At 39.1% G+C, this 15,683-nt stretch overlaps 1 protein-coding gene and 1 long non-coding RNA gene across 8 annotated transcripts in view; one reads left to right on the plus strand and one right to left on the minus strand.

Moving 5' to 3' along the window:
• Window positions 1–15,683, plus strand: part of LOC144313749 (outer dynein arm-docking complex subunit 2) — a 251,252-nt gene that overhangs the window by 169,307 nt on the left and 66,262 nt on the right. Inside the window, exon 20 of one of the 7 annotated variants that reach the window (XM_077896984.1) lies at window positions 11,776–11,871. The exons of the other annotated variants lie outside the window; for them this stretch is intronic. Coding sequence (XP_077753110.1) covers window positions 11,776–11,856 — 81 coding nt within the window. The 3' untranslated portion in view covers window positions 11,857–11,871. Of the gene's footprint in view, window positions 1–11,775; window positions 11,872–15,683 lie in introns of those variants that run through there. 7 annotated transcript variants of the gene reach the window in all.
• Window positions 1–15,683, minus strand: part of LOC144313754 (uncharacterized) — a 213,387-nt gene that overhangs the window by 112,535 nt on the left and 85,169 nt on the right. The gene's annotated exons all lie outside the window — the stretch shown is intronic.

Here is a 15,683-nt window from a genome sequence, read left to right on the forward strand (position 1 = left end):
AAGAAAAAAACATTAGGGCTCAGAAGTGTTGGAGTCCATGAAATTTAGACTTGGGGCTGGAGAGTTATTCTTTTTCTTAACGTAATCATGTTACCAAAATTAGGAATATGAGGCTACATTAGAGTTTTTCTGATCACAAATAAAAGAAAATGACAGGACTGGGTAGCTTATGTTGTCTAAACTGTACAGTCCAGGATTCCTCAAATTTACACAGGTTTGGATATCAAGGCATTAGATTGGCATAAGATGCTGTTGGCACATGTTAAAGGATCTTTCGGTCTAGAAAAAGACACTTTTCCTGCCGAGCTGTAGGTCTCTTGGAGCTGTTCAACAGTAGCTGTGCCCTGCAGCCTTTTTGGTGATAAATGATCCGTTTCAAATAAATGAAGTGGCAGCCAACTCTGCAGAAAGAATCACTTTCTAAAAAAGAGAGACAGTTTGGGAGGGTCAGAAATACACAAACAGCATGGTAAAATAAAGTATATGCTGCTCTTTTTAATGGAAAAGATTGTTACTGGTTACATTTGCCAAATTCAATCAGTATGCCAAAAAGTCGAGGAATCTGGCAGGGACTGTGCAGAGCAGTTCCATCTTTCATCTATATTTCTTCTCTGTATTTATCTAGCTTCAGAAAATGCCGGGAATGTCTTTTCCTTCCGACTTGGCCCTTTTGCTAAACCACAGAAATACACCGGGCGGCTTCTCGTAATTGTTTGGTTACTTATAGTACAGTCAGTCTTTAAACTTGTGAAAAATATATTCTTTCCATTGGAAATTTATGAAAAGCACCAACAACTGTTTGTTTTCATTTTCTGAAATTTACCCCAGGAACAAAAAAAAAAAATCAGTTTTATTAATTGGCAGCTACTTGATTCAATACACAGAGGCAGGAGGCCAGCTCATTATTTTTGGCCTTCAGCTGACCCAAAATGGTTTTCTCGTATAAGAAGCTATTCACAGATGCTAGACATAAGAATTAATAATAATAATAATGGTATTTCAGACTTCATGAATAAGTAGTTTTTGGCACTCAGAAAATATCTTCTGTTTTTCACTTGAAAACAGCAATCCTGTTATATACGAAAAGTAAACAGTGCTTGAATTAGCACGTTGGAGTCTTTAATGTACCAAAAATATGCATGCATTAACATTCCCTTCTAAGGCTCCTTTTTTTTTTTCACTTCCTTCAGGATCAATTAGTTTTTGTTAAGAAAAAAAATACAAAACTCTTGGGTTCTTAGGAGCTGTGTTCTCTGTATTTTCCAACCTATTGCCATGGTGTAAGATGTCTCTTTGAAATGTCTTTGGACACAAATTTAAAAGTACAGGTGCTAAACAAAAGTTACATTTTTAAAATCAAATTAATTATAGCTTATTCAGATCAAAATCAGAGCAACTATGCCTGTGGTTCAGGAGTGATCAAACATAATGGCTTATCCTTATGGTTAACAAGTTAGGATTTGTTTATAATATCCTAGTTTGCAATATGCTTTTGGGAAAAAGCACTTCATTCTCTAGGTCTTTAGTTATCCATGAGTAAAAGTAAGAAAAATATTTCTAAAGTTGAAGCTATTATTCTTTATAACCCAAGTTTTAAGTTTGAATCCCCAAGGAGGAAAAAAATTAGAAAAGCACCCCTCTTTTCCATGTACAGCAATGAAAACTAACATGCTGTTTGGGGGGGTCTCTTTATGACATGGGGCTTAGTATTTTTACCTCTGCTTATGGTAAGAAGTAACTTAAAATATGCACACTGACTAGTGCAAATATTGATACTTTCTCTAGGTCATGCTTTTCTGATTGGGGGAGATCTGATCACATTTCTGTGAAAATAAATTCCAAAAGGTATTTTTTTCCTCAGATGGTCACTTGCCAGTGAAACTACTTATAAGAATGTTGACTGGATGATTTTACTCCACCTTGAATGCAGAGAAGTAAAAATGAAAATCTCTTTGAAAATTGTCATCTTTGCCAAAGAGAAGTAGAAACACATCTAAGATGTGTTGCATGATCAGCTAGGGACAGGTCTGCTGGCACAATGCTGCATGGTCAGAGGGCTGCGCAGATGGAAATGCAGCATGCTTACTGACACGTGGAGAGGAAGCAAAGACGCTGCTTTACTTTATGGTGAAACCGTGTGTCAACAACAAATTATCATATGTCCAGATATATATCTGGATGAATATACCTTTCTTGCACCAAAATGTGCCCTCCATTTTGTTTGCACAAGTCCCAGAAATTCTCATAGTGGGGGAGTTTGGGTCTGGAAGTTGAGTGTTCAAGATCTGGACTTAGGTAACATTCAGTCCAGCTCTCTTGTCAAAACCAGGGCAAGTCCCCCCTCATACATATCTGTTAGTGGAGTTGTATTATTCAAATTACATAAAAAATTATTACAACGTAAGAAGATAACTCAAAACTTTGCAAAATGTCAGCAAAGATATACGGATGGCAAACAAGCACATGAAAAGATGCTCAAAATCATCATCACTAATCATCACAGAAATGAAAACCAAAACTTCTTGAGAAACAGGCACACGCTCCTGGAATGGTGCAAATTCAAAAGCCTGACAATACAAAGTGATGACAAGCATGTGGAGGAACCAGCACCCTTATATACTGCTCACACACTGGGAATGCAACAGGATACAGCCACCTTGGAAAACAGCTTGCTGGTTTCTTACAAAATTAAACATGCACCTACCATATGGCCCAGCCTCTCTGCCCCGAGCTATCCACCCAAGAGAAATGAAAACATATGTGCACACAGAAACCTCTCTGTGAATAGTTATAGCGGCATTCTTCTTAATCACCAAAACACAGAAACAATCAAAATGTCCTTCAACAGGTGAATGGCTGAATGACCGGTACATCCATACAATGGAATATACTACCCAGCAATGAGAAGGAACAAGCCGTGACATATGCAACAATATGGACTGATCTCAAAAACCCTGTGTTGAGAGAAGCCCCATTTCTAGTTTTGAGGCTTAGCTGTGATTCACTTAACTCTCCTGGTTAGGTTTGACTTTTATTAAATCAGTCCTCTGTGCTTCAGCTCCATTTTAAGTTTTAGCTCTGGCAATTCAATTAAATTAATAATTGATGATTAACCAGAAATTAACTATTAATCAGATGATAACACTTATTAGTAATTAAATTGACACCACCGCCATGACTTCTCTGTATTTTTCATTCATTGATTGCTATCCTAAAAGAAATGATGTCCTATCATAGAAAGAATGATTTGATAATGAAGCCTTAAGACAAGAATCCAGGCGCCTTTGGCCCAGGGCGCGATCCTGGAGACCCGGGATCGAATCCCACGTCGGGCTCCCGGTGCATGGAGCCTGCTTCTCCCTCTGCCTGTGTCTCTGCCTCTCTCTCTCTCTCTCTCTGTGACTATCAAAAATAAATAAATAAAAATTTAAAAAAATAAATAAATAAATAAGACAAGAATCCAGGCAGCCTATAGGCACTAAAGCTGCCACAAGCCATTTTTTAAGAATAAGAGCATCAGAATTTTCTGATGTACTTTTTATAGGATATAGCCGGTGATTTGCATGCAAATTTAGGTAGGTTTTGAAAAAATCATATTTTTTTATTTTTAAAGATTTATTTATTCATGAGAGAGAGAGAGAGGCAGAGACGCAGAGGCAGAGGGAGAAGCAGGCTCCCTGCAGAGCCAGGAGCCTGATGCAGGACTCAACCCCAGGACCTTGGGATCACAACCTGAGCCAAAGGCAGACATTTAACTGAGCCACCCAGGTGCCCCGAAAAGATCATTTTAGTTGATAGCCATATATAATATATATAAGTATAATTTTTTTATATAAGTATAATTTAAACAGATGTCCCAAAGCCAGTCCATTGATCGAATTTAGAAAATTAAATATCAGGAAGAAACTTACTAATTAAATAAATAACACAGCAGTAAAATTTTTGGTGTTTGGTGCCATCAGAACTGGGTTTGAATTCTGCCTATGGGTGCAGCTGCCAAGTCACCCTGCTTTCCCAGGCTCCATGGTTCTAAAAGGATGATAATATGTACCTCAAATAGTTACTGAGAGGATGAAAATGACATATATAATATATACATCTTTCTATATAACATGACATGTATACACACACACACACAAACACACACACACACTTACATATATATAAAGAGCCTGCCTCGCAGCGGGTGCATCAGAATGGCTGCTGCTATCCTTAAAAGAGTGGCATCTTGCCAAGTTGAGCTGTGGTGTGGGGCAGGTGGCTTTCTAACAGGCTTCTCCCTGGATTCAAGTCCAGTTCCTGTATACCGAACAAATCAGACAGCAGCAAAGTCCTTGACCTCGATGTTCCCAGTGTAGACAGAATTTGGCGTGCTGGCCTGAAAAATGCTGTGTGGACAGCCCTGTATCCATGGTGGGATCTGACCACAAATACAGCTCCCCAGAGAGGCTGCAGGCAGTACTGTGCCCCCCTAGAGGGTAGCTCTAACTTAGCTCTTTCCTGTAGCTTGACCACAATGCAGAGGCCACACTTGTATCTACAGGTAGGAATGTGCTGCCGTGGCCACCTCCGCACCTTAGGTTGTGTGTTTTGTTGGGACCTCTGTGACTGGGTGTAACCTCAGAGTACGCCCTACGGTCACTGACAGTATAAAGCCAAATAACACAGGATATTTCAGGTTTCTGTCTAACTACACACAACTATCTGTTAAAAGTCCTCAAGCCATTTCTTCAGAGACCATATGACTCAGATATGTGTCCCCCGAATGTGTGTTTGGGTTTTTGGTGAAGAAGGTGATGTGACAATTCAATGGGAGAATCAGTAGAAAACCTTGGCTTGTGGCTGCCCTGATCAATCAAGGCTTTTGCAAAAGCCTCTTCTGTGAGCAAATACCATACTCCTAAATCCACCACTGCCTTTAAGACACTAACATGGTTTCCTTTGCTCTGAATGAGGCCTCATGTGATGGACTCTTGCCTGCCTCTCTACCATCACACCCGCCTTCTTTCCTCACTGCCCTTGTGGCATGGACTGCTGAGTGTCCACCCACATCCCTCCTCCACTCTTTGATGCTAATTTTAGCACAGCAAATGGCTTCCAGCCACAGGATACATCTCTCAGCCTCCCCTGAATCTTGCTATGACCCTGTGAATGAGAAGTGAGAAGTGATGCATGCTACTTGTGTTTCTCGCCCTACATCAAGGCTCACATGTGTATCCCAGGTCACATCCCCCTCCCTACTCCTGAAGGCTAAAGAATAGAGACCACTGGGTGGCTTTGGACTCTAGCCAACCCACTGACAGTGGTAGAGCCCCTGGACCACTTGCTCAGTGTCACATGAGAGGAAACAAACTTCTAGGTTGTTTAAACCACTAAGTTTGGGAGTCTGTATGTGAAAATAGTTTATCCTGGACTCAACATACTCAGGGGCACCTGGGTGGCTCAGTAGGTTAAGCATCTGTCTTCAGCTAAGGTCATGATCCCAGGGTCTAGGGTTCGAGCCCCATGTCTGGCTTCCTGCTCAGGGGCACTGCTTCTCCCTCTCCACCCTGCTCTCTTACTATCTCTCTCTCTCTCAAAAAAAATAAAATACTTTTTAAAAAGTTAACCTACTCATAGGAGTTGATTTGGCCAGCATTTGGTAACTTTGTATGAAAAGACAGACACATGGTCTTGGATGGGAGACAGCTACTTGCCACGATGTACAAATGGAGAGCAGAGCAGGGGCTGACTGCTACTCATCTCTTCTGTTGGCGCCTCTGGGCTCCGCACAAACCCAAATCCCTAGTAGGTGGCCCCACCATTCTTCCTGTGTCTGGAATGTTCTCCAAATGCCCATACCACACTTTGCACTGCTCACATCCATCCTTTGGGCTTTGGATTCACTCTTGCTCCTCCGGGGAGTCTGTATTTACTGCCTGCCTACATATGTGCTCTCCTAGCACTGCCTCCTCTTCTCTGTTGTATGGACATCACTGTTTGTCTCGGGAGACTATAAGATTCCTGAAGGCAGAAGCCAGGCCTGTGTCATGCACTTCTGCATTGCCAGGCACAGTTCATGCCATGGTGCAGAACGTAGTGAATATCTGCTGAATGAAGCAATGAACTTCTCCCCATTTTTAGTACTGCCACATAACCACAATTAGGATCGAAATACTAATATTTCGAAATGCTCTGCAAATGTGAAGGCAAACAAAAGCAGCATTTGAGGAGGGTACATATTTATGATCTTTTTCTTCTGCATAGCCACAGAAGCCCAGTGCTTAAATTGTTTATTTTTGTTTTTAAACAATACAGAAAGGGGTTGGGATCCTATAATGCATTTGACTTTTCAACTCTATATTTTCCCTCTGCTAGAGAAGTTTAATTTTTCTCTGTGATTTTTTTTTTTTTTTTTTTTTTAGTTTGTACCCTGGAAAAGTAAGGTGATAAATACAGGCAATCATTGCAAAGTATGACTATTGCCGGGCGCTAATGTTTTCAAATTGCTGATGATTTTTAGGGACACCACAAACTGGCCGCACTGTCAGTAGCATTTGGCAGTCATAACTGGCAGCAGGAAATCAGACTGTAAATTTAGAAAGCATTGTACCATATTTGGGAATGCACCTCAAAGTCACCTCCAAATATGTCATGGTCATGTAGCTGGGGTTCAGAGTGAAGTTAACTATCCCTTATTATGTATTTTTGTGGTATGTGAAAAACTTCAAAAAGCATGGCTGGGCAAAAGAGAAAGCCAGTTTGTTGCATCAAGGTAAAAATTTCAAAGCTTTTAACTTTAAAAATTACCACTACCATGAACAGAAATCTCACAGAAGAAGACATAGACATGGCCAACATGCACATGAGAAAATGCTCTGCATCACTTGCCATCAGGGAAATACAAATCAAAACCACAATGAGATACCACCTCACACCAGTGAGAATGGGAAAAATTAACAAGGCAGGAAACAACAAATGTTGGAGAGGATGTGGAGAAAAGGGAACCCTCTTACACTGTTGGTGGGAATGTGAACTGGTGCAGCCACTGTGGAAAACTGTGTGGAGGTTCCTCAAACAGTTAAAAATATACCTGCCCTACGACCCAGCAATTGCACTGTTGGGGATTTACCCCAAAGATACAAATGCAATGAAACGCTGGGACACCTGCACCCCGATGTTTCTAGCAGCAATGGCCACGATAGCCAAACTGTGGAAGGAGCCTCGGTGTCCAACGAAAGATGAATGGATAAAGAAGATGTGGTTTATGTATACAATGGAATATTACTCAGCTATTAGAAATGATAAATACCCACCATTTGCTTCAACGTGGATGGAACTGGAGGGTATTATGCTGAGTGAAGTAAGTCAGTCGGAGAAGGACAAACATTATATGTTCTCATTCATTTGGGGAATATAAATAATAGTGAAAGGGAAAATAAGGGAAGGGAGAAGAAATGTGTGGGAAATATCAGAAAGGGAGACAGAACATAGAGACTGCTAACTCTGGGAAACGAACTAGGGGTGGTAGAAGGGGAGGAGGGCGGGGGGTGGGAGTGAATGGGTGACGGGCACTGGGTGTTATTCTGTATGTTAGTAAATTGAACACCAATTAAAAAAAAAAAAATCATTAAAAAAAAAAAAAAAAAAAAAATTACCACTACCAAGTTAGGAAAGCCATTTAGCACTGATACTTTCTTCATAAACACTTGACTTTACTGAAATAATTTTAAAATTATTTCTGTTACTTATAATTTTAATGCTCATTAAGATCATTTTCATAGTAATGGCTTATGTCAGAGTAAGCTGATAGGCTGAAAAGAGATACTTAGTTTTTTTTTTAATTTTTTTTATTTATTTATGATAGTCACACAGAGAGAGAAAGAGAGAGAGAGGCAGAGACACAGGCAGAGGGAGGAGCAGGCTCCATGCACCGGGAGCCCAACGTGGGATTCGATCCCAGGTCTCCAGGATCGCGCCCTGGGCCAAAGGCAGGCGCCAAACCGCTGCGCCACCCAGGGATCCCCTTAGTTTTAATACATGAGAACTTTAACATACCATAGGATCATGGAGAGGATAAGATTCTCATTGTGAATGTCTCCTCTTGAAATGCAACATTAAGTAAATCCTTTTACTCTGTGTTAAGGCATAACACTTGAGGAGAAAAAATAGCTTTGCCGATTACGTGTATTATGGCAATTCATCCAATGTGCTTAGGGCTCCTAGTGCCCCAAAGGAGGAAACCAGTTGTCATGTAAGTTTCTAGGACATTTGTGACAAAGTTCTGCACCAAAGCAATTCAAAATAAGTAAGCTTTGCTATGGTCAGGAAACCTGACAGGGACACAAGGACAAGAGAGAACAGATAGAGGGGGCAGCCATTCCTGGGCAGCCTTCTTGAAGGGTCAGTCCTAGGAATAATCTCACTGAACAGTTTAGAAAAAAACATACACAATGAAATCCAGTCTGTGAACACAAGTAAGCTATGAGGAATATTAAGCAGAGAGATCCAGTGTCATTGTGCCCAGACAAAAGAGTAGCTGGTTAAGTTTTATTTTGGACCAGAAAAAAAAAAATTCAAGCACTTTTGAAAAGGAACATGAGTTGAAATGAAAAAAAAAAAAAAGGATCAGAAGGGCATTTTTAAAATCTCAGTTTTGTTTGTTGCTGGAGCTGAAATATGCAGAGCATCTTTTTTTTTCCCATTTAAGTCCAATTTAGTTAACATACAGCATATAACTAGTTTCAGAGGTAGAATTTAGTGATTCACCATTGCATGTAACACCCAGTGCTCATTACATCAAATGCCCTCCTTAATGCCCATCACCTAGTTACCTCATACCTCCACTCAATATGCAGAGCATCTTAACCTCAAAGTAATGTTGATTGAGTTAGCCCCTGAAGACACAGAGATGAAAGTAAGGGGTTCAGCCTTCAGGAGAAGCTGTGAGTGTGTTTGACTGCAAACCAGTATGGTGTAGGAGCAATGGTCCACCACTGGTGGAGGTGGGCATCTAAAAGGTCAACCACAGCTAGATCCTGGCCCCACAGATTACACATAGCAAACAAGGGAGCCACATGCTCCTATAAGACCCACAGGAGAGTTTTCAGGAACAAAGAGGCCCCATTGAATGGAAGAATTGCTGATGGAGGCAGTTGACTATGACTACAGATTTCAAGATCAGGTGCAGGCATGATGGCCCATGGACCAGGGAAAACTAGACACACCTCAGGAAATGCTAGGCCCGGGAGTCCAGGTCCAGAAATCAGGCCAGACCAGCTCCCTCTCCATGGGTACTTACACCAAGGGATGCAGTGTGTATATATGGGTAAGAGCATGGGATCTGGAGCCTGTGTTCAAATCCTGGCTTTCCCAAACATTGCAACTTTGGGCAAGTGACTTAATCTCTCTATGCTTTAGTTTCCTCATCTGTAACACTAGACTATTAATGATAGTATTTAACTTTGGGTTTGTTGAGAGCATTAAATGAATTGACATATATAAGGCACTTTGAATAGTACCTGATACCTGGCAGGCATTAATTGTTTGTTGAAATCTTAGCTATTGCTATTATTAGTTCCATCCTTCCCAAGGGATACCTATCCTCCCTGCCTCTCCTGGATCTTTAATGGTGGAATGAGTGGAGGAATGTCATTTCTGGTAAAGACTGGGTGATGATGATCTGAGAAAGCTTGCCTGAGCTTTCACTTATATCTGGCCTGGGCTTTGCTTTGTAAAGGGAGAGATCTTCCCCACCACCCATTCCCTGAGTCACTGGGGACAACAACCAGAAAGCTGGGAAGTCATTTATTCTCTGTCTCCTGGGTTCCCCTCCACAAGGCAGAGAGAGGGCTATTACCCTGGGCCACTGGCTGCCATATCCCTTGCTTCTCACCCTGTACACTTCTTGAGAGCTAGACTGTGCCTTTCCTATAGTGCCTTTCACATCACATCCCATCACAGGTGATCAGCAACATTTTCTTGATTGACACAGGAAACAAAGAACTGCCCCACCTGCTTATCATACCCAAAAAGATGTAATAGAGAAAAAATTTACTTAAAAGTAAAATCTTCTCAGAAATGTAAGATATGTATTGAAGAAGCTAGATTAACATAAAATTAGTATTGATACAAATAAGCTACTTTAGTAACCCAGATCCAAGTAGATTTTAAAGTAAGATTGAAGGAATGACTTTATGAAAATGTCTGATCAGAATCTCTGGACTGGTCCTGGAATCAGCTTAGGGATGTGACCCATTCCAGTTCTCTCAGGATACAGAGACAGGGTGAATAAATAAAAAAAATCTTTTAAAAAATGTAACTCTTTGGTATATAATTGAAATTCTGTAGACTAAGTATTTGGCTTAAAAAATATAAAAAATATCTTCTCTAAAATTTGTAAACAAAAATTTTCAAATCTGGGAACAGTAAACAAGGCTATCACTCGTGTAAAACTCAATAGCAATGTGTTTGAACTGTGTTCTACAAAATGTCTAGCTAAGACTATCGGAATAGAGGGACTGAGTTTCTGGGATTGTGGTGCAAGTAGTGGTTTGGGATAGTTGTTGAAAGGGTACAAGTGTGGATTGGGCAGATCTGTGTGGAATGAACAAATGACGAACAAGCTTACATCACCAGTTGAGGAGTGAGAAGCAAGGAGAGGTGTTTTGCAGTGAGAAAGAAATTCTAGAAAATGAGCATGGAGACCAAAGTTTGGCCCTCTTTCTATGGTGAAGATGAGTGGTTTTTTTGCATATCATAGAATCAAAGAAGGTACCAGAGAGTCACTATGAAAAACAAGAAGAAATAGGCAGAGTTCTAGGAACCCAAGCCCTACTTTTTCTTCAGATGTTCCATTTTGTCTTACATATGATATTTATGTATATATGAATTTCATGGGATAGTTAAGATTCAGTTTGAGGGCAGGAGAGGAAAAGATTTCCACTGCTTAAAAAAATTTTTTTTAAAATCACTGGCCTAAATACCATGCTTAGGGCCAGCCCTGAAGTTCTAAACAGCTAACCTAGCAAAAATCATGCAAGGTGGGCTCTGAAATGAACACAGTCTTTGTGTTCATTAATTAATAAAATTAATTCAGTTTCTTTCACTGAAATTTTAAATTCTTACACAGATGACACTAAGAAGTATCCTTTTAAATAATTTTAGCAAAAAAGAGAAGACTAAAATTAATATTTAGGCATATATTAAAAACTTCAAGGATTATCAGGAGTTTTTGTCAGAGTTGTTGGAAACATTACTTTGCAAAATTAATGGTCATATTTTTGGTTGCCATTTTTACAAATCTTAAACATTCGGTGGGTTTTAAAAGAGAAATTAAGTAAGCACAATCACATTTGACTTATTCCTTCCCACAAATTGTATCACAAAAGGAAAACATTTCCCAAATGGGTAGCAAGTGATGAGACAGACTTCTAAGGCACACTTGATACCAGTAGGGTGCAAGGAAAGGAAGACCAGAAGAGGCCTTGAGAATGAGGTTAAGTCAACTGGAGTTTAAGAAAAGCAACCATTGGGCAAAAAGAATCTTTCATTTAAGGTTATTTCCCAAGAAATTAGTCATTTATTTTCATCCTTATGAGCTTAGTTCCAATTTAGTAGGAGCAGGAAAAGCTATTTCTTTGACATTGAAGAAGAAAAAATGTGGCTCTTCTCTCCAGCCTTGTGCTTTATTTTTTTTTTCCATATTAAGCTGCTCTTAAAGCTGAAAAGAAATCAAAATAAAATTGGGAAAGTGGTTTCACTAAAGGATTTTTTTTTTCCTTTTCAATTCTTCAGCTTCAACTTTTCTGGATATCTTTCCATTTTTGCTCCCATGCAGGACAAATTCTATATCTAGTAAGGTATTTTAAATATTAACATGTCTTTGGTTTTGAATTCCTTCTAATAACGTGCCAGTTTTTGGAGATAAATATAAATGCAAACAATATAACATTAATAATTCAGACTGATTCTAGTATTGAGGAGTATTGTGGAAATCATTATCCCTTTTAATATATCCATTTTGAGATAATGCTTGGCCTTATTTTTATAGTAAACAATTTTAAATTTTTTCTTAGCTTGGCAAGATATAATTTTATAGTTTGACATCAGACTTTATAAATTCTTAGCATTTGCTAGAGCAAAGTAAACCAAACCAAAATCTTTCCAATGATAATTTCTTAAGGTAATTAAGCTAAATACCTTCTTATAAATAGTGCTTATCTTTTATTGTTTTAAAATACTTCCATGTGAAATTATCAATTATAGACCTACGTCTGTATTTAGTAGGGATATTACTCACATGAACTTGCATTCAAGATTAAAAAGAAAATTGAGTTACAGGCAGAAAATAATTTGACTTTCTGTCCTACACCTACAAACTTATCCTTAACTACATTCAGTCTATACACCTCTCTTGTTTTTGCGTGTTCCTTCTCCTGGCTATACTCCACTATACTCATGATCTCATTTTATCTCCAAAAACTGGAGATTTTGACATTGGCTATTCCCTCTAACTTCTGCATGTTTAATCTTAATATCTCATTGCCTACTTACTCATTTCATATTGCACCATCAGTTGATCACATCCACTATGGAATCCACCATATCAGAGGAGTTTCATTCTCTAGAGATCCTCATTTCTCCAGCTGTCCTTGATTCTTCAGCCAATTCCATTGGCTTTTACCTTCAAAAATTCTGAGATTGCTTTATTGGTAATCTCTAGAATTTTCAAGTATCCAAATCCAAGGTATTCTTTTCAGTCCTCAAATTACTTAATCTCCCTAAGTCTCATTATAATATTGATCCCACCATCTTCTTAAAGTGCCACCTTTCCTTAGCTCCTGTGATTCCATAGTCTCCTGGTCCTCCTTTCACCTCTTTGTTGACTCTTCATCTCCTTTGCGGGTCTCACTTCTTTCTGGCTAATCCACTTGTTATGACTTTTTAAATAATATAAGTAATGTATGTTCACTGATAACAAATTAGAAACTAAAGATGAAAAAAAAGATAAAAAATATTAACTGAAGCCTGCTGAAGAAGACCTCTGTGAATCTTTTTTTGAGGAACTTTGGCTTTGAACATCTTGAAAGATACAGAGATGTGATATATGTGTATATGTGATATCACACACATATTTACATAGCTTTATGAAGCCTATGTATCTTTATGAAGCCTTAACAACAGCTTTGAAAGCCATGGTCCATGAATTATGAGACTGGGTGACATTTCTCTTAGAGGGTATATAGAGAAAAGAAAAAATGAGAGGGTTGATATGATATCCTGAGTCATACCACGAAGGCAAAGAAAGAGGATTATGCACACACACCCACACACACACACACACACACACACACACAAGCAGAGTATTAAAGAGAAAAAATCAAAACAAATAAGGAAAGTGCTATTTTAGGAAAGTCAAGAAGAGAGATTATTTTGAGAACAAGGACATAACCAGTGGGACCAACTGAAAAGTGAAGAAAGACAAGAACAAAAAGCACATACTAGATTCATAGCAAAGCAATTTCTAATAACCTCAGAAAAGAGATGAGGAAATGAAGACAGCTAGTGAGGCCACTCTGGAAAGTTTGGCAGAGAAGAAGAGGGAACAAGAATGGTAGCTGAAAGGGGAGGTAAAGGCAGATTGGGTGGTTTTTTCTTTGTTTATTTTGTGTCCTGAGACAGTAGAAACTTGAGTGTGCTTATGTGCTCATTGGCAAGTGCAGGAAGAGAGGGGAGCCAGTGAAGGTATCGGACTGAGAATGATATGGAGCAAGCTCCTAGAGGAATGGAGAGGTGGGGGAACACAGAGCTTGAGGGCATGGAGATGAGTTTAGCCTGGAGGAGAGACACCTCTTGTGTATGACAGATGGCAAGGGGGAAAGGATGGGCACAATTGCAGTGGTAATCTATGCACGAGATGACAGGGAGCTGGGCAATTTCCCTTTTTGTGATTTCTATTTTCCCCATCAAGTAGGAGGCAAAGGCACAGGCTGAGAGCAAGGGAACTGAAGTAGTGAGTTGGGTAATTTGAGGAGAATAGAGAAAGTTTTAAATAGCTGCTGCAGAGAAAAAAAGCTGATGAGAAAGGATACCTTTGTGGATTGCCAGAATTGAGAGCCAGTTGAGATAAGAGACCATGAACATGTGTGCATTATCCAGAAGCTTAGTTGGGATCTGGGATTTCAATTTGTAATATCAGTATGTTAGGAGAATAGTAGAGAAAAGAGAGCTAAACTTAGTGATGGAAAAGCAGCTGACATGGTGAAGCCCAGAAGGTAGGTAAGAGCAGGAAGACTGTGAATATACAAGTGTCTCCTGTGTTTTCAGTCCCGTTCTGTCTCTACCAGAACCTGGAGCTTCTGCTAGAGGGCAATTAGAGGCAGATATGGAACAGTTACTGGATTAGTAAGGCCCAAGTATGACCATGAGAATAGCTGACTAGTTTTATGGAGTAGGGGTAAAAATCAATGGAACTGAGAAGGTCAAATTCTGAGGCTATAGGTGACATTATTGTTTGGGTCAAAGTGTTTATTTTTTTTATTTTGAGATGAGATGTCATCTTAAGTCACAATTTTATTCATGTTACCAAAAAACAAAAACAAAAACAAAAACAAAAACAAAACACCAAAACAAACAAAACCCATAGTCAGTAGTTCAGATGTTAGCTAAGGCTGCCATTCCCATGATCATGTAGGAAATATTGGCTCAAGCTTCCCTCTGCTTTCCATGCCCTAGACAATGTCTAATTTAGAGGGAATTGTGTGTATTACCCAGAGTCTGATTATTTCATTCAGGTTATGGATTGTTTCATTCTTATAAGCATTTTGTACCCAGAGCTGACATAGATTTCAAATTTCACCCTTTTATCTTGTTCTCCCCACTAACTTCTACCTTGATGAGAATAATAAACAAAAACATTCTTATAAAGTCATTGTATACAAAGCAAAAAAATTTAATTAAAAAAATCAAAGATTTGTAGTGATGGAAGGAAATATACATTGTAGCAATGCCAACAACTTCAAGGCAGGTATTACATTTGGCAGCTGGTAAAAAACCCATGGCCGTTTCTGAACTAGGCTTTCATCCTCCCAGTGGATCACTTTACTGTCTCTTCCCTTCTCTGCCTTTTCTTCTTAAAAAGAAGAACAGATTCTCACAAATTGCTGATCTGAGTGATTCAGTTTTCTCAAGGCTATACCTTTCAAAGTTAGCTCCAGATCTTCTTGCATATCAAAAATTTGGCCTCATCCTTAAATCCAAGAAAGAGATGATGGTGGTTCAGATCACCGCAGCAGAGGTAAAGAGGTCAGATTCTGGGTAGATTTTGAGGGTAAAACAGGATCGGTTCATGGCTTGGATAAAGGCAGTGAGAGAAAGCAAGAAGTCAGGGATACTCCAAAGTTTTTGGCCCAAGCAACTAGAGAGATGAGTTGACATGAACTGAGGTGTGGAGGCCATAGGGAAATAGGTTTTGAAAGGGTCAGGGATTGAGCTCTGTTCATCCTCTGTGAAACTCAGTGTATTTTCTTTCCAAGTGCAGATGTCAAACAGGCAATTGAATGGTCTGAGCTGGAGACTTATATATACATATATTTGATAAATAAATAAATAAATAAATAAATAAATAAATAAATAAATAAATAAATTATATATATATACAGCCTCTCTCAGAAAAATATTTCTAAATACTCTCTCAAAAACTG

Source organism: Canis aureus, chromosome 5, assembly GCF_053574225.1.
Source record: "Canis aureus isolate CA01 chromosome 5, VMU_Caureus_v.1.0, whole genome shotgun sequence".
NCBI classification, from domain to species: domain Eukaryota; kingdom Metazoa; phylum Chordata; class Mammalia; order Carnivora; family Canidae; genus Canis; species Canis aureus.